The sequence below is a fragment of the Chroicocephalus ridibundus genome, chromosome 20, assembly GCF_963924245.1.
Source record: "Chroicocephalus ridibundus chromosome 20, bChrRid1.1, whole genome shotgun sequence".
Classification (NCBI taxonomy): Eukaryota; Metazoa; Chordata; class Aves; order Charadriiformes; family Laridae; genus Chroicocephalus; species Chroicocephalus ridibundus.
The window spans coordinates 346,012-367,962 of NC_086303.1; the positions used below are offsets into that span (position 1 = coordinate 346,012).

Genomic DNA, 21,951 nt, shown 5'->3' on the forward strand with positions numbered 1-21,951 from the left:
GGGGGTGCAGAGCCCAGGCTGCCCACCATGCCCTGACCCCTCACATCCCCACAGGGCGAGCGGGGTCCCCGGGGGGGGTTTGGTGGCGGTGGGAGGATGGGAGCGGGGGCAGCTCTCATGCGCTTGGTCCGTGCCGCTCCGTCCTGAGCCCGGGCCAAGGGCGAACAAAGCCAGGCTTGTTGCGGCGGCCCAAGGGGGCTGGGTGCGTGGGGAGGAGAGCTGGGGGAGGGGGGCAGGGAGGGCATAAGCAGCACCATCATCACGGGCTGCGGGCAACACATGGCCCCATAGCAGGCACAGCACCCCATGGGCTGGGGGTCACCACTGGTGGTCCCAGCCCCAGTACCCGGGTACCCAGACAGGCTGCAAAAGGCAGAAAGCACAACTCTGGGGAGGAAGAGGGGTGCAGGGGCCAGCCCCCAGGGGACACGGGGCAGGGGTGGCCCCACCAGCAATGGCCACAGCCCCCAGGAGGGGGCTGGTGCAAGCAAGGGGGCAGGGAGAGGGCGCAGGAGCTCCGCAGCAACCCTGCTCCAAACCCAGCGTGGAAGCAGGGCCCTGTGGCAGTCCCGGGGCACAGTGTGGGGGGCAGAGGACCGGTTCGGCAGCAGCGACGGCCACAGCCGGAGTCTGCAAGCTCATCTTCGCACCCAGACCAAGAAAACAAGGCACCCAGAGCAGTCAGAGCTGGCTCCGGCACCTCTCGGGTGAGCACGACCGCGCGGCTGTCTGGTGCTGCCTGGGGGACAGGGACCCTCGCCCTGCGCTCAGCAGCGAGGAGGGACGGAGAGCAGCGACGGCGAGGAAGTAATGCGAATGCAACCACACCACCCAACGCAAAATTGTTAATTTATTATTATTAGGAGGCAAAAAAATTGTACAGTTACAAGAATCATTTACCAACAGAGGTCATATCTGAGCCAAAATATCTCTTAAAAAAAAAAAAGGGGGGTGGGGGGTGACAACACTTTACAATTCATTAAATTAAAAAAAAAAAAGAAAGAAAAAAAAAAAGAAAAAGGAAACCTCTCTTTGTGCAATTCTGCAAAAACAAGAACAGAAGAGAAATCCCGGCCTCACCGCCCCGGAGCCGAGCAGGGGAAATGGCACCGAGAGGTGCCCCCGCAGCCCCCGCCCCAGGGCCGCCACCGCCCTCTCCCCCAGCCCTGAGCCGGGGACAGGCAGCTGCCTCCCCACTGCGCTGCTGACCCGACCGCACTATGCCCTCACCCTCCCGATGCCAGCATGTCCCCCCCAGCCCAGCTAAGTCCCCCGAGACTGGCCCCAAACAACCTGGCCAGGCCCCGAGGCTGCACCTGCAGAGACTCAACTCATCACACAGCACAGATGGGCACAGCCTTCCTGACCCCCCCCAAAATTTCCTCTCACCCTCTCCCCACCTGCAGAGAAGGACCCAACCATGCGCACCCCCAGTACCGCCACCCCTGCCCCACTGCCCCCCTGTTCCCCCCCAGCCAGGGCAGCAGAGCTGGGGTCCAGCGTGGGGAGCAGGGCACGGGGAGCAGGGCACACAGAGCACCCCCCGCCTCCGAAGGGCAGAGCTGCGGGGCCACAGGGGCTCTCATGGCCCCCCACACGTCTCCATGTGTCCCTCCTTCCCTGACACCCCCACGCAATGTCCTTGGCCGGGGCAGAGCCAGCAGCCCCCAGCCAGGTGCAGGCGATGCCTTTTGGCACATGGGGAGCCAGCGCAGCCCCCCTGTGAGGCTACGTGGGGCCAAACTTCTCTGGGGGTAGCTGGGGCAGGGAGGGGGCAGGAGCCAGCCCACCATGCCCCGTGGGGGCAGCTGGCATCGCTGCTTCCCCCCCCTGCAGTGGCACCGGCCCCTCGGATTACCACCCCAGCGCAGCAGGGCAGCAGCACTGGGCAGCGGAGCAGGATCCAGCCCAGGTGCGGGGGCCTGGGGGGGCCATGGGGCAGGGGGACAAGTGGCCCAGGGCAGTGAGGAGGGATCGGGGCAGTGCCACGGCAGCTGGAGGCAATGGAGGGCAGGCTGATGGCAGCGGGTCATGACTAATCCCCGTCCCCCCGAAAGGGTGAGGAGCCCAGGGGGGTGGCATCGCCTCCCCCTCACACCCTGCCCATGGGGCCAAAGCCCAAGGAAGGGTGAGGTGGGCATGCTCCCGACACCCCCAGGATGCTCCCTGCCCTGGGGTACAGGCAGGACACCCGGGGAAGGGATGAGGGAGCCCCAGGGGACCTGCCTGCAGCCTGGCACAGCCCCATCCCCGAGGGGCTGCCTTTTGCCACCACCCTCATCTTCCTCCCAGCGCTGGCCCTTGGCCAGCCTCGGGGAGCCCACAGCCTTCCTACCGCTCACAGGGCCCAGTTTAGTAAGAGCGCTATCGCTTAAATTAAAAAATTAAAATATATATACATATATATATATATACTGTATACACAGACAACAACAGAACAGTGCCAAAATGGAAGAGACAGAGAGAGGAGAAGAGAGGGGAGGAGGGCAGAGTCAGACATTTTCTTTACAATAAAAACAAGGGCTCCACCTCAATGCGAGCGGAGTCTGGGGTCCCCTAAAAATACCCATCTAGAGAGAGAGCTGGAGGGACAGAGCAGGAAAAAGAAGGGGCATGGGCTTGTACAATGGCATCTTCCCGATCCAGGCCGTGGTCCACAGGATCTCAGCTTCTCCTAGACTTCGAGTGCTGGATAAGCCACTGTAGGGTGATGTCTGTGAAGACAAGGGGACACTAACAGCCTCTCCCTCTGGCCGTCTCCCCCTCCTGTACTTGGGCAAACAGCCTGGGCAAGGGCTGCCCCCGCCACCGCCGCACCCCGAGCCCCACACTGGAGCCGCCAGCACTCACCAATGTTGTCCTTTTCTTTGCAGGAGATGGAGTAGCAACAAATCTCTCGGTCCTGGATGGCGGAGAGGTTCCTGCAGGAGAGAAGCAAGCTCTGGCTGTAGACCCCTGGCACTGCATGTTGGCGGCGATGGGAGACGCCTCCCGGCAGCCTTTTTTGAGGGTCCCTTTGGAGGCCAACTCCAAGACAGGAGACACTTTGCAGGGCCAACGTCTCCCCCTGCTCCTGGGGACCTACATGTGGGTCAGGCGAGGACACCAGCGCACCGTGCCCATGACCGATGGACATGCGCCGTCTGTGAGGGTGACACGATGGGGCAGGAGGGACCCGACCCCAAGGAGAGCGGGCCCATGAAATCACACAGCTTCCTTGCGTGGCCCCGCGGCAAGACGGGGCAGGGAGGGTTTGGGAGCAGCACAGGGCTGTCAGCACGGGAGCTGCACAGGTGCCCACCGGGAGATCCCCGGGGGCCAGCTGTGGGGGAGCAGAGAGGCTGCAAGTCAGCGCAGCGTCCCAGTCCTCTGGCTGCAGGGGAGGGGATCGCCCCCAGCAGCGTGGAGGTGGGCAGGAGGCAGCATCGGCTGCGAGGAGGCCGCACATCGGCACGGCAAAGGGTGGCAAAGTAAGGGAGAGAGCCATGGTGGTGTCACCCGCTGGAGCAGGATCCGACCTCCAAGCAGTGAGGGCTGCCGGGGGGCACAGCAGGGCAGAGCCGCTCTCAAGAGGGTGACGGGAGCAGCACCCACACAGAACCCAGCTCCACCGCTGAGCGCTGCGCTGTGCCGGGCTGTGCCGGGCCCCAACGCCACCGTGTGGCACACAGGACCCAGCCCTGGCACTGGCGGCCATGACTCCCAGCTCCTCCCCGTCCCCACTAACATCACCTCTGCCACCGCTGCCTCGGGATGTCCCCAGCCACCTGTCTCTGCCAGGCCACCCCAGGCACCGTGATGCCACCCCCAGCTGGGGAAGGACTAGTGGCAGAGCATGGCAGGGTGACCCTGCCGGTGGGGACATGGCAGGAACAGCGGGGCCACACTGTGTCACAGCCCCACCGCGGCCAGCTGGGCCAGCGGCACACTTACATCTTCTCAATGAGCTCCTTCTCATCCAAGGCACCGGGCAGGTCTCGCTTGTTCCCCAGGACTAGGACCTGCAGGAAAAGGGGAGAGGGGACACCTGAAGCTCCCGGCCACCAGAAGGGAACCTGGTTCTGCCAACCAGAAGTGGACCCTACTTTTGATGCAGGACAGCCTCAGCCACTTCACCAGGGTGTGCCCGGACTAAGAAAATCCCTTCAGTGAGCAGAGCACTTCAATTAACAGCCTTAATTAGCCTGTACACAGCATCTCCTGTGTACTCTCTAGTGAGAAGCTGGCCCCACAGCTCATCCTCCCTGAAGGGCACCAGCATCTCTCGTGCTATCCAGAACGTTCTCCCAGGAGCCTCTTGCTGTCTTTGAGCAAAAAAAAAGCGAGATGCAGATGCTGTGCAGAACCCGCTCTCTGCAGGCAGCCAGCCCAAAAAAGCAACGGCTGTTTGCACCATGCACTGATCTCTCCTTACTTCAAGGCTCTTCACATCCACAAAGGCATCCTCAGACTATGCAAGGGAAAATAATCACCCGGCAGGACTCGTTCGTCCCTCCGGAGTGTGCCACGCGACTGTCATCTGACAAGGACAGCACCGAGGCTGCGGCCGCCTGCCTGGGGTGAGCCGGGGCCTTTGCAGCAGCACGGTAACGCAGCATCCCCCAATTTAAATTTGCAGACTTGTTCTCAAAAAAGAGCACTCGGAAAGGCTGCAAATGCAGCGTGTTATGTTGGGAGCTTAATTTAGTTGGCCGCAAAAGTTTGGGATCTGAGCAAGATCCCCGATTAGCTCTTTTCAAAGGGTGACGATTTTGGATGCTCCATAAGCACCCCACCCCGGCACATGCAGCACACCCCGCGTCACCGCCACAACCCACCTCTTGCAGATGCCACAGCCCAGCAGCCGCTCTCCTAGGAGACGAGACCTTAACGTCCCACCACAAATAAGGTGCAAATTCACGTGAGAAGACAGATCTCACACATCAGGGGGGATTTTCAGTCTCTTCTACAGCTCCCTTCCCTCCTGGCTGGCCCAGCCCTGGGCTAGAAAGCGTCATTGCCCCAGCTCCCGCAGGAATGCAGGGGAGAAGGAGATCCCCCCACAGGAAGGGATCCACCACCTCGAATCTGCTCTGCAAGACGCAAGCCCCTCGCCGCAAACCCTGGCAGCCGGCAGCCTGGGGACCGTGAGCGGCTGCCGGGGGGACACCTATCCAGGCAGCAGCTCACCGGGATGCCCTGGAGCTGCGGCTTGTCGAGCAGGTTGTGCAGTTCATTCTTGGAGGCCTCTATCTTCTCCTGGTCAGCGGCGTCCACCATGTACCTGCAAGGGAAGGGACATCCCTGAGTGCAGGCACTGAGGTCCCCGCACCCTGGTGCTGTGCTGAGGTCCGTGCCACCACCAAACCTTGCTCGCGCAGCAGCTGCATCACCCCCTCCAGCTGCCAGGCCAGTGCATGGAGGTGATGGATAATGGGATCCTTTCCCCAGGACCCCTCTTCCCAAGAAAGGCTGTGGGGCTGATAGCCCCTCGTGTCTCCCAGGGATGTGGGGGACCTCCCTGTCCCCATCCCCACAGGGGTCAGCTCTGTTTACAGCAGAGACATGGTGGGCAGGGAGAGCCCAGGCACTGCCTGGAAAGAAGAAGCTGCAAAACACACATTGTCCCCAAGCACCCAAGTAAGGCTCATCACAGAATGGTAGGAGCTGGAAGGGACCTTTGGAGATCATCTAGTCCAACCCCCTGCCAATGCACATTCAGTTTGTCTGCACGTGACAGCTCCTTACGGAGACACCCAGAACAGAGGACAACAAGAGAAGAGAAGACGAGCTGATGATGGAGATGTCGACCTGAGATCCTGGCAGGGGGAAGGACCTGCTCGTCCTCTCTATGGGAGCAGTCCTGGGCACGGGGCATGGAGCAAAGGGCCCTTGAAGCCTGCAGTCAGCAATGCTTGCTCTGAGCAGACAGGGGAGATTTAGGGAAGGATTTAGATCTTATGGGTGGACACCCGTCTGGCAAAGGACATAAGTGAAGCCAAAACTGGGGAGAGGAACTGATCAAACTACCTTTTATTTTAAAGAGCAAGAAGCTGGGAGAGAAGTGAGAAACACCATCGAGCTTCATCAGGCCTTGTGGGGTTTATTAAATATAGGAAAAGGGCCTTTAGCTATAGAAGCGCTGAACACAGGAAAATCTGTATGGCTGTACCGAGAGGGAGAGGGAAAAACACCACCCAGACACTGCCACGAGCCTTCAGCAGGCTGAACGGGGTGGGAGGGCTGAAGGCAAAATAAAAGGGATGTGATGGAGCTTGAGGCAAGGAAGGCAGACTGGACCGTGACCTGGGCGGCCACAGGTCCTTTCATTTCCTCTCAGCCAGAGGAGGAAACTTTGGAAAAGTGATGAAATTATGGAAGTAAATAAGGAGTGAAAAAAACGGCATTTTTTAATTTCCAGCAAAGCTCACTGTAATAAAAAGTGTCAAGGACAGGTCCCAACATGGTGAGAATCACCAAGGGCAGGACCAGACACTGCTGTCCCAATAAGAAGGACAAGTGGTCCCTCACTCCTCCTCACCTACCGTTGAGAAAGGCAATACAGAAACCCAGCCCTCCAAAATCGCAGGCATTGTCAGTTGGTGAAGATCTCATAAATCTGATTTTCATTGGGTTTAAGCAACACCGATGTGGTCTTCTAGGGTTAACTCTTGTCCCTAGGAGCAGGCAGCCTGCTTCCCATGAGCATCTTGCCAGTCTCATCCCCAGCCTGGACTGCGCTTACTGCGATGTTTGCAAGCAGGGGACGTGCGGGGACACTCAAGAGACTTGCTGACAGTCAGCAGCGGGTGTTGCAGCAAAGGCACCGGCAGCTTCCCCGGCTCAGCCTTGCCCTGCACCCTTGTGTGGGGCGATGGGACTGTGCCCCCACCTGATGGCAGGGCTCAGCGCCGGCGCATGGGTGACGGGGCTCTTGGCTCCCAAGGGATACTCACACAATGGCACTCACTCCACGGCAGTACCGCTCCCACATGCTGCGAAACCGTGGCTGGCCACCGATGTCCCAGAGCTGTGACAGGGAGAAGGCAGCGTTACTCCACTGTCCTGTCCGTGACCCTTCCCCACGCGGCCACCTGGCCAGAGCACCTGGCATGCACCAAACCCACCCCCATCCCCTCCTCTTCGGCTCAAATCTAAGGAGGAGGCTCGTGACTCAATGAAGAAAGGAGACATCTCAGGAAGGGCAGCTGGAGGGTGTTGAACACCTCCTGCGATGCGCTCTGCTGGCCCAAGCTGGGGGGCTTCTCCCCATACCCACCGCAACTCCTGGCCTTTCACTGGCGCACCTGCCATTTCCAAACACTCAGCATGCTCTCAGAAACTTTTCTGCAGCAGGCAGAGATACAAAATCAGCTTTTCAAGCCCATCCCACTGCTACTTCCCAGTTCAACCCGGGGCTCTTGAAAGATCCAGACGAGGTAGAACTGTAGAACTCTCCTCTCCCTTTGCTCTTGAGGCAGAGACCACCACTGCAAGCCACCACCTGTTTTTCCTGGCGCTCCCACCTTCAGCAAGGTGACCATATCCATAAGTCCCCGCCAGCAGGCCAGAGGTATAAGAAAACTTCCAGCTTTGCAGCCTGGACTGGCCCTTACTGCAGAGGTCTCTGGATCTCCTACATCCCTTCCACACATCTGGTGGGTACCTGCAGAAACCTAACAAGGCAGATCTTCCCAACTGCAGCTGGCTCTGCTGACATCTTTCAACCTCCAGCAGAAGTCCCACCAGTTTCCCTTCACCCCACCTTTCATCCCAAGAGCACACACCGGCGAGAACATCTGCACCTTACCTTTATGGTAACGTTCCCCTTGGTGATCTTCCTCATGTTAAAGCCCACCGTCGGGATCATGTCTTCATTGAACTGTCCTGACTGCAAGGAACAAGGTGAAACAGCGTTAGGAGGCACGGGAACCCACCAGCCTGCGCTGAGCAGGGCAGCGAGGCTGACAGCCTGCCCAGAAATGACCCCAAACGCTCTGCCAACCCTGCAGCAGGCACAGCGCAACCCTCCTCCTCGTCCACACCAGGAGTAAAATTAGAGCCAAGGAGGCAAAACGCCTACAGGAGGGAAATCCTGCTGCTGCTGTTACATAGGGTGCAGGGCGCCCTGGGTGCACAGGAGAAGCCCCCCACCCCGCAGCGAGCTGCCACCCCCAGCCATGCTGCTGTCTCGGTGGGGTGGCGCAGGCTCGCGCAGCCCAATCCTTCCCAGGTGGGGTTCCCAAGCCCTTTGCGGGAGGAGGCAGAGACCTTTGCCTGCTGCGGTGACCTCAGGGCAGCCGTGTCGGGCCCAAACCTCCCCTGCAAAACCCGCCAGCAGCCTCACAAGGACCCAGGGTGCAGGCAGGCGGCCAGGCTTCCCACCAGGGGAGCCAGCTCCTGCACCAGCTCCTTTCCGGCCACGAGTCCTGGGGGCTCTGGCACGTTTCCTGCTTCGGATCGTTTACGGCCCAGCCCAAACCAGACTGACTTCTGCTTTCCTGCAAGCCTGCTGCCTATCTACACCCTGCCCGTGCATGAGGGCTGGGTGACATGGGGGAAAGCAAAAGGTCCCCTCTCCCCCTCCCCAGGAGCTGCCACCACGTGCCACCACGTGTCCTCTGGCAGCACAGCTCTGAGCCATGTCAGGCATGAAATGCATGAAATCACCGCAGATTTGCAGCATCCCAGTGCCGCTGTGAAACTAGGTTAGTCTTGTCAGAGCGGTGAGCAGGAACAGCCCCTCTGCCACCGCGGGGGGATACCGGCTCACCAGCCCACTTGCCCGGCACCACACTGGAGGGACAGGATGGCACTGGTCTGTTAAAGCCCACCCCACCTTCCACTTTGCTGCTCAGATCCCAACTCTGCGAGATGGTCCTGGGCTGAGCAGCACAGAGGGATGCTCCGGGCAGCCCCAGCAGCATCCCTGAGGCAGGAAGCAGGAGCTGCCACAACCCTCTGCCTCGAGCAGCCTCCTGCCTGGTGGCCTCACTGGTACTCAAAACAGGATAATGTTCTTTGCTTTTAAAACACATCCCTGTGGAAGGCCCTGCTTGCAGGATGCCAGGGAAGTCGATGGGAAGAGGGCTTGATAACCAGAATAACACATCGCTGGGGCTTTTGGCCATTATTGCCAGAAACCAGCAGGAACCACCAACCACAGCCAAACTCATCCCAGCAGCTCTTTACTGGCTTAAAATCTCGGTTTCTCTAGGACTTTTCTGGGTTTTCTTTCAGTTAACACAAACCTCAAAAAGGGAAGACAATTTATGCCATTTTCTGATAAGCAGAATTTTGTGCCTTGTTGAGCCAACGGCTCCTCCAGACCCACCACATCAGCGAGTCCCCAGGGTTTTCCTGACCTCTTCCAACGGTTCTGCAACATGCACTGCTTCCCTATTTCATTTCCCTTTTGCGTTCATCAGCAAAGCCCAGCAGCCAAGGGGTCACAGAGCACCCAGAAACCACGCCAGGGACTGGCGGGGAAGGGCATGGGGGGAGAGGAGGGGAAGCAGACAGGAATCCCTCTACCACGGGCCGCCACGAGGAATGTCTCCTGCGGACTGAAGTTCAACACACAATTTGGCTTTATGGACCAGGTTTTAAGAAATTATCAGGCTTTGATCAGAAGACACAGAGAGCAATTGCTGAAGAGGTCTCGGAAGCTGCAGGCCACCTCCACTGGGGATCCCAGACCAGATCACGGGAACTGCTGGCTGTGTGAAAGCCACCTGAGACACGGTTCAGGTGTGATGGCTCTTCTTCTAGGAAAGGACGGCCTGCAGGAGCCAGGAGTCACCTCTGCTTTCCTCCACCAGAGATGGGAGCAAGCACACCTCTGCGAGCAAAGCACGGCCTTGCGCCCTGACCCAAATCCTTCCTGCACCGCGGTGCCTGCCTCCATGCGGCCCATGGCCAAGGGGCCACGACAAACCCACATGTGCTGTCCAAAAAAGGACGGGCTGCGAATGTTACATGTTGTGGTCCAGGATGGCTGGCATGTGGTCCCTGCTGTCCTGGCACCCACGGCAGCATCTTCAATGTGCTGCCAACGCGTTCAGCTCCTTCTCCATTGGCTGCTCTCTGAAATCAACTTTGAATGGTGGAAACATGATGCCCCCTCTTCCCTCTCCAACCGCCCTAGATGCTGACGCCTCCGGCACATCTTCAGCTACCAGCCATCTGCAGCTCCACTGCCAGGGAGAGGGGAGACCAGCCCAGCTGCAGGCATGCAAAAGCTTTGCCGGACACATCTTTTGCCCAAATTTTGGTTATGGCATGGACACAGCAACCGCACTGACCCTGGAGATAAGGCCCAGTCGCACCGATCACTTGGGAATCCTTGCAGGCAAGATGGATTTTGTGTCTACAACGGGTTGTTCAGGTATTAACAGGCTCCAGTTCATCGCTGGTTTTGACAGGGCCCCCTCCACACCCTGGCAAGACCAGCCTGTCCCAGTGCCCTGGCTGGAAGACAAATGCCCAGCCCTACCACTTTCCAGCTGGAAAAGGCGGCCAGGATCCAGCTTTTTGCAGGGGTGAGCGGTGCCCCCAGCTCACTCCGAGCCCCATCCTCTACCACATGCACGTGGACACCATGTCACCTGTCACTTCAGCCATTGTCCCAGGATGTCGGCTGGCTGGCACACGCAAAGAACCTCAGCCTCCACGCCGCATCCACCAGCTCTGGTAGGCAGCATGCAGGGCCGAGGTGACCAGGCCCTGCTCCTCACCATGGCCAGGCAGTTGTTACCCTCCCCCAGCACAGGATGACGCTGCTTTGATGCGACCTGCTCTCTATAAATCACCACTGCCTGTTTTGCAGACCCATATCACCAGGTGCTTACAGCAAGCCATTCCCCAGGGACCAGAGACGGCAGCACCGAAAGCCTGGCCCCTGGTCATCCAAAGTCATGTCTCCACCAGAACATGGTCCTCTGTGGGACAAAGGCAGATGCGCAAAGTGCCCTTGGTTGGAGGGCTCCCACCAGCGCCTGGATCGTCCCCCGAAACCACCCAGCCTCGTGCTCCTGCAGGCACCTCCCGCTGCGTGGCACAGCGCCGAGTCCCTGACGAACCCTGTCCGAGCTCCAACCCAGAGAGAAATGCCTGGAACCTCCCCGACCAGCTTCGTGCATGGCGCAGGGTGGGAGCGTCGGGCAGCCAAGAGCTTCACTCGCAAAGTTGCCGCTCTTCCAGGAGCTCTTCTCCAAAATGGTTTAAAAAGATCAGCCCCACTGCACAGGCTCGCTCCGGCCCCCCCAGCATGACTCATGTCGCCAAGCCGAGCTGTCAGAGCCCCACAGACGGACACTTGACTCCGAGTACCCCATTCGGATGGGAAAAAGGCAAATTCCAGCCAAGCCCTTGCAATGTTTCTTCGACAGCAGGTCTTACAACTCTTTGGGGCTCTGAGCAACGCAGGGCACCTACAGCATGGAGCCCCTTGTCCCCCTGCAGAAAACACCAGAGGAGACAGAGCTGACCCCGAGCGCAGCACAACCCAGGGAACCCACAGACCTGAGAAGGGGGGCTGCCACCCAGAGCTGGACAGGATGGAGCTAGCCCAGGGCCAGCAGCAAGAAGGAAGAGACCCACAGGTCTGAGAATGAGATAATCCTGACTTTTGCCCCAAAACCTCAGCACGCTTTGGTTTCAAAACCTCTGTGCAGAGGGATCATGCTGAAGGGATCCGTGTCAGCCGGACACCACCACCGTGGGCAGGTCAGCAGCCTGAGCTGGGCAAGCATGGCGCTGTGGGACAGGGATGGGCGCACACCCCTCCACCCCAAAGCAGACGGTCTCACCACCACCACCTGCAATTAACATTCACGGTCTGGCTCTGCAGCACCCCTCAGCTTGGAAATTCAACACTTCAAGCTTTCAGCACGGTGGAAAACCCACAGGCTCCTCCTGGCCATGCTCCCGGTGATGCTACCGCAGCTGTAACAGGCTGTGCTGCCCTCCTGACCCCACGGGCCCTATCTCCAGGCCACTCTGATCTTGAGAGCGAAAATGAGATCCGGGGACAAGCCTGCAGACGGCAGCCAGGCCATATGCCAGCTGACCCTGCAGCCCAGGTGATGCTGGCGTGACTGACACTGCCAGTAAGCCCATGGGAGCCGGAAAGATGATGTTCTCCAGGACAGATTCATACCACTTTTTTTTTTTTTTTTTAGAGCATGGTATCACTGAAGCTCAATTTCTTTCATAAAAGTGAGGTTTCTCAGATGAAAGGGAAAATCCTTGGGCTGCTTTCGCTTCTTTGGCGCTGTACCACAGCCCGAAACACACTGGACGTCAGTGCTGAGGCTGTGCTGGCCCGACACCCTGTGTGAGGCAGAGGCACAGGCACATCGGAAATACTCCCAGCAACTCCCCGGGGACACGCAGTGTAGCTCTCGTCTCCCAGGTGGAGAAGGGATATCTGTACAAGAGCTGCAGCAACGTTTGCTCCCACCTTTGTGCAGATCGACCCCACAACTGCCTACAAATTCATTAGCGGTTGCTCTCGTTCAGGTGTGTCTGTAATGAGGCAACATCTGGGCGGAGGGACAGAGGTGGTGGCCACACAAAGTGCTGGTGGCTCTAGAGTGACCACCTGCTGCTGGCTCAGGCTTTGGGGTGCTGGATGCGCACAGCCCCCGCCAGCGTCAGCACCAATTGATGGCAGCAAGGGTCTGTTATAGAAACTCTGGAGAGAACCAAAAGCCTCTGGATGCTAGCAAGGCACTGAAAAGGTGCCCTCCTGAGAGCTCGGGGAACAACGTGGTTCAGGACCAAAGCAGAGCCTCTCTGCACCGGGCATCCCAAGCCCACTCTGCAACACAGGGGCAGCAGGCAATGCCTTCAGAGGACTCCAGATCCTCTGGGACAAGGCGAAGGTCGCAGCTTTGCCCTTAGCATCGTCCTCTTGAAGGAAACAGAAGCGGCCTGTCTGCTATTCAGTGCGCATCTCCAAACACGAGGGACCCACACAAGCTGGCTGCGTGGTACCTGCACCCTTGGTTCTGGCTACCCAGCCCCATGGATGGCCCCAGCAATGGAACCTTGAAGACACGGTGTTCAATCCATCCCCGACCCATAATGTTTCCATGCCTCTGCTGTCACTGCCAGCATCCATCTGCCTCCTCCACACAGTCCAACCCAGCTTATACAAACTCGGCACTGGGGAAGCTTGGCCCAACTCTTGTTTCTGAGGTTGTTCAGTCTCCCTTGGTCTTCTACCGAACAACAACGCTCAGGCTGTCCCCTCATCAATCATTGCTCTGGCTTCTTGGAGACATCCAGCCATTGCCCTGCTCTCAACTGGATCTTCTCCCATCCCTTCCTCCCCCAGGCACAGTGTCCCAAACCAGCCGTGATGTCCCAGCCAAGGCAGGGGCCGCCAGCAGCAGGGCTGGGGGTGTTTGCACCTTCCAGCACGCTTGAGGTCCTTGAGGGCACAGCGCTACCAGTAGCTGTGCCACAGGCCTGCAGCCCACCCAGGACACAGGTCACACCTCATGAAGACAAAGCCTTGTGCTCTCCTTCCTGAGCTGGGTTTAATCAAGGGTAAGCTGCGGGGAATCTCCAAGATGAGGTAATTTTTAAGTTATGTGATAAAAAGCTCAACTGCACAGACACAAAGGGGCACAGAGAGGCAAGAACAGGCGGACAAATCCAAAAGAACCCTGGTCCAGCTGCTCTCAGGGCAGGAGAGCCACAGCAGGTTCCTCTCCTGTGGACACAACGGCAGGTGGGGAACCCAAAGTACAGCAGGGGAGAAGCACCCTGGCATTGCACAAGATTCTTCTGGGATGTCTGTGGGAACAAACATGGGAAAACAGAGGGATAAGGGGATCAAAAGGGTCACCAGGTTGCTGGTCAGTATGTTTGTCTGGCCATGCCTCATGCTCAGCCAGCGCAGTCTGTCCTGTCTTATCAAACTGCGTTTCCAGCTATTTCCCTGGGTAGGGGCCTCTGTCTTCTGTGTGCATGTGTGCGTTTGGGGGTCTGAGCACCAGCGGCTGGTCTCCAAACTGGGGTTCAGAGGCCACTTGCCCTTGGTGCAGCAACCGGAGAGAGCACGGGTGAGCGTGCAGTCACTGTGGAGCAGGCGGAGGGGCACGGAGCCAGAAGGTGGGCGTCCCTGGGGGCAAGACCATGCGAGAAGGTGGCTGTTGGAGGAACCAGGGGTGCAGAACCGCGGGGTCTGAGGGTCAACTGAGAGATATACGTGTGTGTGTATGTGTTATGGCTGGCGGCCACCGCTAAAACTGAATCTAAGTGAAACTATTACTTTCTTCAAGGCTGTAAAGATGAGACCAAAGTGAATATTTAAGCTGTGCCCATAGAAACCAACTCTTCCACCTGATGAAGCTGCTGCTCCTGAGAAGCAGAGTTAACTAGGAAAGAAAATCTGCACAATGGTATTAATTAAAAAGCAGGAGTAATGAAGCCCAGAGCTAGAGCAACGTTGACACATTCTCCACTTTTAGAGGAAATGAGGAATGCATTTGTTTTTTCCATTGGAAAAAAAAAACACAGAACAAGTAAAACAGAAAACCAAGCAGTGAGTGCAGGCTGTGGAAACAGGAGAAAGCTGAGGACAAGGACACACCTCTCATGAGGCTGTAGCTGGTGGAATCTCACTACCAGGCCCGAGAATACAGGAGGTTGCTCCTTGGCCATCTGTCCACAGCTCTGACCATGCACAGCCATCAGCTCCCAATGCACATGTTGTTTGTCCCTCTACGGCAGCGAGCACCCATCAGGCACACGCACCACTTTTTCGTCTCATCCCTGACCTGACTGACCATTCCCACCAGGTCCTCAGGCAGCGGCTCCTCCCTCAGACCTCTGCAAAACTCATGAGGACATGGAGTCCCACCGCATCTTCTCAAGCACCACCTGGCTTCACCGCAGGGGTAAAGGCTGATCACTGAAGGGTTAACAAAATGGTGATACATCCACAGGGGACCTCTCAGGCGAGGGGCACCAGAGCAGAGACCAGCAGTTGCTATAAGGACCAGGCAGAGAAATAAAGTCACCACTGAGCTCACCACAGCCTGGCAGTCCGTGGTTCTTCAAAGCTGGATCAATCTCCAAGGCTGCCCTGCTTTGAAAGACCAGAGATGTCCAACCGAGGCTGCTCAAGGTTCACACTACCCCTTAACTTCACAGTGTTACTGGTGTTTACATTCTTCTAGGGCTGCCTTTCAACTTTGTGCTCTTTAATCAAAATAAAATAAAATAATTACAACAGTCCTTAATTAGCAGCTCTTTGCTATGTCCGGGCCTCGGGTGATGCTGGGGGGGGGGGTTCAAGGACTACGCTTGGGTTTTTCAGGACACGCCGGTGCTCTTGCCCAGTGGATGGCACCCATGCCATGGGACACGCATGGCTGGGCAGACACTTCCACAGCCAGCTCACGCCTGGCATCGCACATGCCTGCACCCAGGAAAGCCCAGATGGGGGCACGGCAGTCCCAAATTCCACCACGTGGGTGCAACTTCATGCTGGTGCCTATCAGCCCCAGGATGGCAGAGTCGCTCTTCTCAGCCCTGCCCTGGCAAGGACACTCCAGTGAGCCCTAAGCATGGGTGTCCTCTGCACCAGCGGCAAGTGGCCTCTGAACCCCGGTTTGGAGACCAGCTGCTGGTGCTCAGATGCCCAAACCCACACATGCACATGGGAGACAGAGACCCTTACCCAGGGAAAAAGTTAGAAATGCAGACTGATAAAACAGGACAGACTGCGCTGGCTGAGCACAGGGCACGGCCAGACAAAGGTACTGACCAGCAACCTGTGCACATGCAACAGACCCTTTTTATTCCCTTATCCCTCTGTTTTCCCATGTTTGTTCTGATAAACATCCCAAAAGTCTTGCTCAATGCCAACGTGCTTCTCCCCTGCTGTACTTTGGGTTCCCCACCATGCCTGTGAGCCGGGACAGGAATGGCTCGGAGACATGCCACAATAGTGTTTTGTTTTTTTCAAGGCAGCCTGAGCACGGCACAGAGTATCCCACCAGGCTCGCTCCCTCTCCCAGCATCCCCAGAGCCCCTCACGGTGCACAGCAGGCCCCGCAAACCCTTGTCCTCAACTGGGCAGCAATGCAGCCACGGCTCTTCTGGCCAAACCAGAGTGCAGGCAAGAGCCTGCTGTCCCCGATACACAGGACAATGCTCAGAGCAAGCGGAGTGGCTTTACCCATGTGCGCTGCATGGAGCATCTCTGGATTGAACGGCACCGCAGCAAGCTGGGGGCGGGTGCCGAGGATGCCGGGCTGGGTGCATCCATCCCTGGTGCGTGCATCCAGCCACAGGCCAGATCTAGGAGCACCCAGAGGGGCCAGCTCACGGCTCTGCAACACACTACTCTTCAGGCCAAGCAGACGGGCTTGTCTGGGGTCCCTTGCCAAGCAGGAGGGAGATGGTGCCACTGCTCGCCTGGATGACCCTCATCAAGCCCTTCAGATCTGCTTACGTTTCTGCTCTGAACTCACACTTAGGCATCACTTGTCCATATTGGGACCAGTGTCCGTTTTGGGACCGGTACTGTTTAACATCTTCATCAGTGACATGGACAGTGGCATCGATGCACCCTCAGCAAGTTTGCCAACGACACCAAGCTGAGTGGTGTGGTTGACGTGCCTGAGGGATGGGATGCCATCCAGAGGAGCCTGGACAGGCTGAAGGAGTGGGGCCATGCGAACCTCATGAGGTCCAACAAGGTCAGCTGCAGGGTCCTGCACCTGGGGTGGGGGCAAACCCTGGTCTCAGCACAGGCCGGGGATGAAGGGATGGTGAGCAGCCCTGAGGAGAAGGACTTGGGGGTGCTGGGTGGGGGGAGAAAGCTGGCCATGAGCTGGCAATGTACACTGGCAGCCCAGAAAGCCCCCTGCAGCCTGGGCTGCACCCCCAGCAGCGTGGGCAGCAGGGCGAGGGGGGGGATTCTGCCCCTCTGCTCTGCTCTGGGGAGACCCCCCTGCAGTGCTGCCTCCAGCGCTGGGGCACCAACAGCAGAAGGACACGGAGCTGTTGGAGCGGGGCCGGAGGTGGCCCCGGAGATGCTGGGAGGGCTGGAGCCCCTCTGCTGTGGGGACAAGCTGAGAGAGCTGGGGGGGTTCAGCCTGGAGAAGAGAAGGCTCCAGGGAGACCTTATAGTGGCCTTTCAGTACTTAAAAGGGGGCTTATAAGACAGATGGAGACCTTTTAGCAGGGCCTGTTGCAATAGGACAAAAAGTAACAGTTTTAAACTAAAAGAAGGTAGATTTAGACTAGATATGAGGAATACTTTTTTTTACACTGAGGGTGGTGAGACACTGGCCCAGCTTGCCCAGGGAGGTAGGAGATGCCCCATCCCTGGAAACATTCAAGGTCAGGTTGGATGGGGCTCTGAGCAACCTGATCTAGTTGAAGATGTCCCTGCTCACTGCAGGGGGTTGGACCAGTTGGCCTTTAAAGACCCCTTCCAACCCAAACCACTCTATGATTCTATGTTCCTGGAAAACACCCACTGTCCATTTTTTCTGGGCTCATGCTGATGGAACATGCAGCAGCAAGGCAAGACTGTGCCCCAGCCACTACTCCTCCTCTTCCAGAAACATGGAGAAGCCCCTCCAAAACTAATGCCTTCTGCACTATGAACCTCAGGTGCAATGGAAACAGCTGTTGAGGGCCCAGATTCTGCATCTCAAGGTAGAATGACCACCCATCACGAGGACCCACCTCCCGCCCCATCTTGGCACTGCCAGACCCCATGCAAGGGGCATGTCCAGAGCTATTGGGAGAGGCGGGTGCCACACTGACTGGTGAAAATGCATGAGAAGAAGATCTCCTTACTTCTCCCTCAGCACCCCCACCAGCATCTCTCTTCTCTACCTCCCCAGCACTCCTTGGAGACCTTGCAAGACCTGGAGATGCCACCTCTGCCCCCAAGCTCAGGCACCCGAGTGCACCCTGCAGAGATGGCGCAGCAGAGGGGGACAGTGGCTGCCCGGGAACAGGTGGGAGCAGGCGCTGAGCTCTGCAGTCCTCCAAGCCACTGGTGGGACGCACCTCCAACGGGATGCACCTCCAATGGCAGCGCTGTTGGAGAGCTGGCCAGCTGCCATGGCATCCATCATCCTACCTGATGCCACTAGGCTGATGTGGTTTCCTCTTGCAGCATTGATTGGAATCACTTTCTAGGTGGAGCTCAAGTGCGGGATGCTGCCCCAGTTCCCCCCACCACACAGATCTGACACCCCGGCACCCAGTCTCTGTGGCTTCGCTCCCTTGGAAGGCTCTCGACTGCAGGTGGAAGACATGCGATGTTGAATCAAAGGCAGCAAACCACTCACTATTTCTAAACATGTCCTGCACTGATGGGTTTTGAGCCCCAGCACCCATTGAGGGGCTTCTGACACCCTCAAGTCTTGCCCTCGTTACCCCCAGACTGGGGAAAAGGCAGCCAAAAGCCCTCCAGCTTCAGGTTAAAACCAAGACCAGGTGTGATTCACAGCCTTCCACCCCTCCTTGTACATGGAACTTCAAGCTTCAGCTCCTCACAGACAAAGAAAGAAAAAATGAGCCCTGAAAAATAAAAACCCCAGCCAGATGACCCAGGAGGAGTCATCCCCCGCAACTGGCTGCCTTCAGCAAAGCCTTAGCCCAGCACGGCCATGGCTCTGGGCTGCTGTAGGAAACCACCCAATCTTTCAGGCAACTGGATTCCAGTTTTCAGCCAGGTGCAGCTAAAAATCCTAGAAGAGGAGGACGGCACCAAGATAGAGCAGCTCCAGCCCCAGCACCCGCACCGCTCTGCAGGCCGGGGAGCATCACCTGCACCTGCGGAGATTTCTTGGGAGATCTCTCCAACAATGTCAAAATCCGACACTTTTCAGTTCAGGTTTTTCCCCTCCCCAAAGCCCAAATCACAGCTATTTCCCCTTCTAACACCCTCATTACATCACCTTAAAGGCAGACAGCTCAAACACTTCTCACGCAGCTCCTGTTGAGCTGGGATTTTCTGCGTGTCATGTTGTTATTTAGCTGTCCCCGACAAGTCCTTATTTACTTATTTACAGGATGTTTTCTCAAAGGTCGGTGCCTCTTTTTTGTGTGCATCTGCCACAAAACCTGAACTTTCCAAATAAATTCACAGACAGAGGCAAAACTGCAGCGGGGACAGAGCTCCCCGCTCAGCACCCTGAGCCTGACCGCCCTGCGAGGCTGTTGAATGCCCCACCACAGACCTCCTGATGCACCAGCAGACCATGAAGCCAGCTTCAGCCCACGCACGGAGAACTTCCCTCGAGAGCTGCTCTACGTCCTGGATGTCACTTTTCCCTCCACCAGCAATACTTTCTAAGCGGAAAGTCTCGGCGCATGGGTCTTGCAGGCGGGGTCTTGCACACAGCAAAACTGCCAGGTATGAAGTGTTTACTTGCGGAAGCAGGACCCACCCCCCCCCGAAGCCCACTCTGAGCCCCATCTGCTGCAGACACGGCTGGGAGAGGAGACATGTGGGGACGGGGGAGCCGGGCTGGCAAAAGAGCCATTGCAAGAGGATGAGGACCATCCCCAGTGATTTCCAGCCCTGTGCAGGCAAAACAGCCCAGCACGTTTGCGATAAAGCTCCATCACCCTTTAGAGCTTATCTGGTTATTTAAAAAGGTGCTAAATTACTTTTCCATTTTTAATGCAGCCTGTGTTGCTATTAACAGGCTGGCAGCGTATGGTTGGTCCAGAGCAGGACTAGCCCCCGTGTGGCACTGCCGCGTTCCACCCCGAGATGGGACTGCAAAAAAGAACCATTAACCATGCAAACGGTGGGGACAAAGTCACCCCAAAAAAAGAGTGGTGCTCATGGTCACTGTCCCGGAACCACAAAACTGCCTGTCCCCTGAGGCTGGCATGGGTCTGCTGGGAGAACCAGCACAAGGCCTGAGCACCGAGCGGTGACTCCCAGCAGAAGAGCTCGACAGCAGGAGCTCTATCATCTCTGAGGTGAAAAGCGTTTTGGGGTGCCCTCCCTCTGCCCCTGGGCACTTCAAGAAGGACGTTTTCATCCCTGCATCCCTCGCACCAAGGGAAACCCTCCCAGGGACCACAACTGCAGCACAACAAAGCCTCCAAATTAGCTGCAAAATCACCTTTGAAAGCCCAGCAGCTTCCAGCGCCCCGAGCGAGCAGAAATAACTCCCTTTGCTTTGGAGCCGAGGCACAGAGTGAAGCAATGTGCACAGACCGGGGGGGCCACAGGGAAAGCAGGACAGCCAGAGGATCCACATCCACCTCCTCCCTGAAACCCCCCAGCGCGACAGCCCAAACCTGCCCCTTCGCTCGCAGTGTCACGTCTGGAGAGGGCGAGAACAACCCAAAAAGCAAGAGGGGAGACTCCAGCCGAGCATCCCCATGGGTGAAACCCCACGCTGGGCCTCGGGATCCAGGGCCCCCAGCTCCTGCTCCGCCGCTGGACCCCGTGGAGGAGGCCAGGGTTGAAGGGTCCCCGGGGCGGGTGTCGCTGCCCTGTTGGGGCACCCACGAAACGCCGCGGCTGGCCGAGGAAGGGACGGAGGTCGCAAGGAAAAGAACCTCCTACGCCAGCCACCAAGCAAGAAACCTGGTGGCACCGAGCCCGGCAAGGTCCTCCGCAGCAGCAGGGCCCGGCCATGACAAAGCGCCTGCTGCGGCGGGGACGAGGGCAGGAGCTTCCCCTGCCCCCGAGGCCGGGCACCCGCGATGCCGGGCGGCAGCAGCCACCCAGGGGACCGGCGGCGGGCAGCGGCGGAGCCCCGGCCGGGAGGGGCAGGCGGGGGCCGGGATCCTGCCCGCGGCCTGCTCCGCCGGCGGCCCCCGAGCCGCCGCACTCGCCACCGGGAATGCGCAGGGGAAAGGCCGGGGTTTGCCCGGGCCCTCCCGGTGCTGTCGGACCCGCACCGCACCCGTCAGCCCGCACCCCCCCACCCCCCCGACTGCATTTCTGGGCTGGGGTGCAATAGGGCGGAGCAATTCTGGGGACAACCGGGGGTGCACCGAGGGGGGGTGCCATGGGGGGATGCAGGGAGCCGGGGTTCTGCCCGGGGGTAGGCGCACAGCCGAGCCCCCGCAGCGGGGCCCCAGGGCCGTGCCGGGCGCTGCCGGGGGCTGGGGGGGGCGGGGGGGGGGGGAAGGTGGCTCTCACCGCGATCACGTTGACGAAGGTGGTCTTGCCCGAGTACTGCAGCCCCACCAGGGTCAGCTCCATCTCCTCCTTCCAGAACAGCGCCCGGAACCAGTCCAGCAGCTTGTTGAAGAGCGCCAGCATGGTGCCGGGCCGGGCCGGGCCGAGCGGGTCCGGGCCGAGTCGAGCGGGGCCGATCGAGGCCGAACCGAGCGAGACCGGGCCGGGCCGATCGAGGCCGAGCGGGTCCGGGCCGATCGAGGCCGATCGTGGCCGATCGAGGCCGGGCCGAGCCGCCGCCGCCGCCCCGGTATTGTCCGCGCGCCGCGCGCCCTCGTGCCGCACCGCCGCGCGCCGCCCCGCGCGCCCCGGGTGGGGCCCGCGGGCCGTCCACCGCTGCCCCCTGCCGGACGGGAGGACCCACCGCACCAGGCACGGCACCTCCCGCAGCGCGGACGCCCTGCACCCCGCACCCCGGCACCCGGCACAGCCGGCACCCTGCACCCCCAGGACCCTGCACCCGCAGGACCCTGCACCCCCACCCCCTGCACCCCCACACCCTGCACCCCCAGGACCCTGCACCCCCACACTCTGCACCCCCACACCCTGCACCCCCAGGACCCTGCACCCCCAGGACCCTACACCCCCACACCCCGCACCCTGCACCCCCAAGACCCTGCAGCCCCACACCCTGCACCCCCACACCCTGCACCCCCAGGACCCTACACCCCCACACCCCGCACCCTGCACCCTCAGGACCCTGCAACCCCACACCCTGCACCCCCACACCCTGCAACCCCAGGACCCTACACCCCCACACCCCGCACCCTGCACCC

At 58.9% G+C, this 21,951-nt stretch overlaps 1 protein-coding gene across 1 annotated transcript; it reads right to left on the minus strand.

The window, feature by feature from the left end:
• Window positions 1–831: 831 nt before the first annotated feature.
• Window positions 832–21,495, minus strand: ARL8A (ADP ribosylation factor like GTPase 8A). The gene is made up of 7 exons (XM_063356433.1): window positions 21,137–21,495; window positions 7,790–7,870; window positions 6,936–7,009; window positions 5,170–5,263; window positions 3,934–4,001; window positions 2,851–2,921; window positions 832–2,714 (listed from the first exon to the last, which is right to left on the minus strand). Exons 1-7 carry the CDS (start codon window positions 21,257–21,259, stop codon window positions 2,665–2,667), a joined length of 561 nt encoding a protein of 186 aa, XP_063212503.1. The 5' UTR covers window positions 21,260–21,495; the 3' UTR covers window positions 832–2,664.
• Window positions 21,496–21,951: the final 456 nt, after the last annotated feature.

Excerpts from the sequence above, each read along its gene's own strand:
- ARL8A (XM_063356433.1), bottom strand. The coding sequence starts at position 21,259 with ATGCTGGCGCTCTTCAACAAGCTGCTGGACTGGTTCCGGGCGCTGTTC. Across the intron at positions 7,871-21,136 it reads CCTTCGTCAACGTGATCGCG|TCAGGACAGTTCAATGAAGA; the intron begins GTGAGAGCCACC and ends TGTTCCTTGCAG. Across the intron at positions 4,002-5,169 it reads CGCAGCTCCAGGGCATCCCG|GTCCTAGTCCTGGGGAACAA; the intron begins GTGAGCTGCTGC and ends CTTTTCCTGCAG.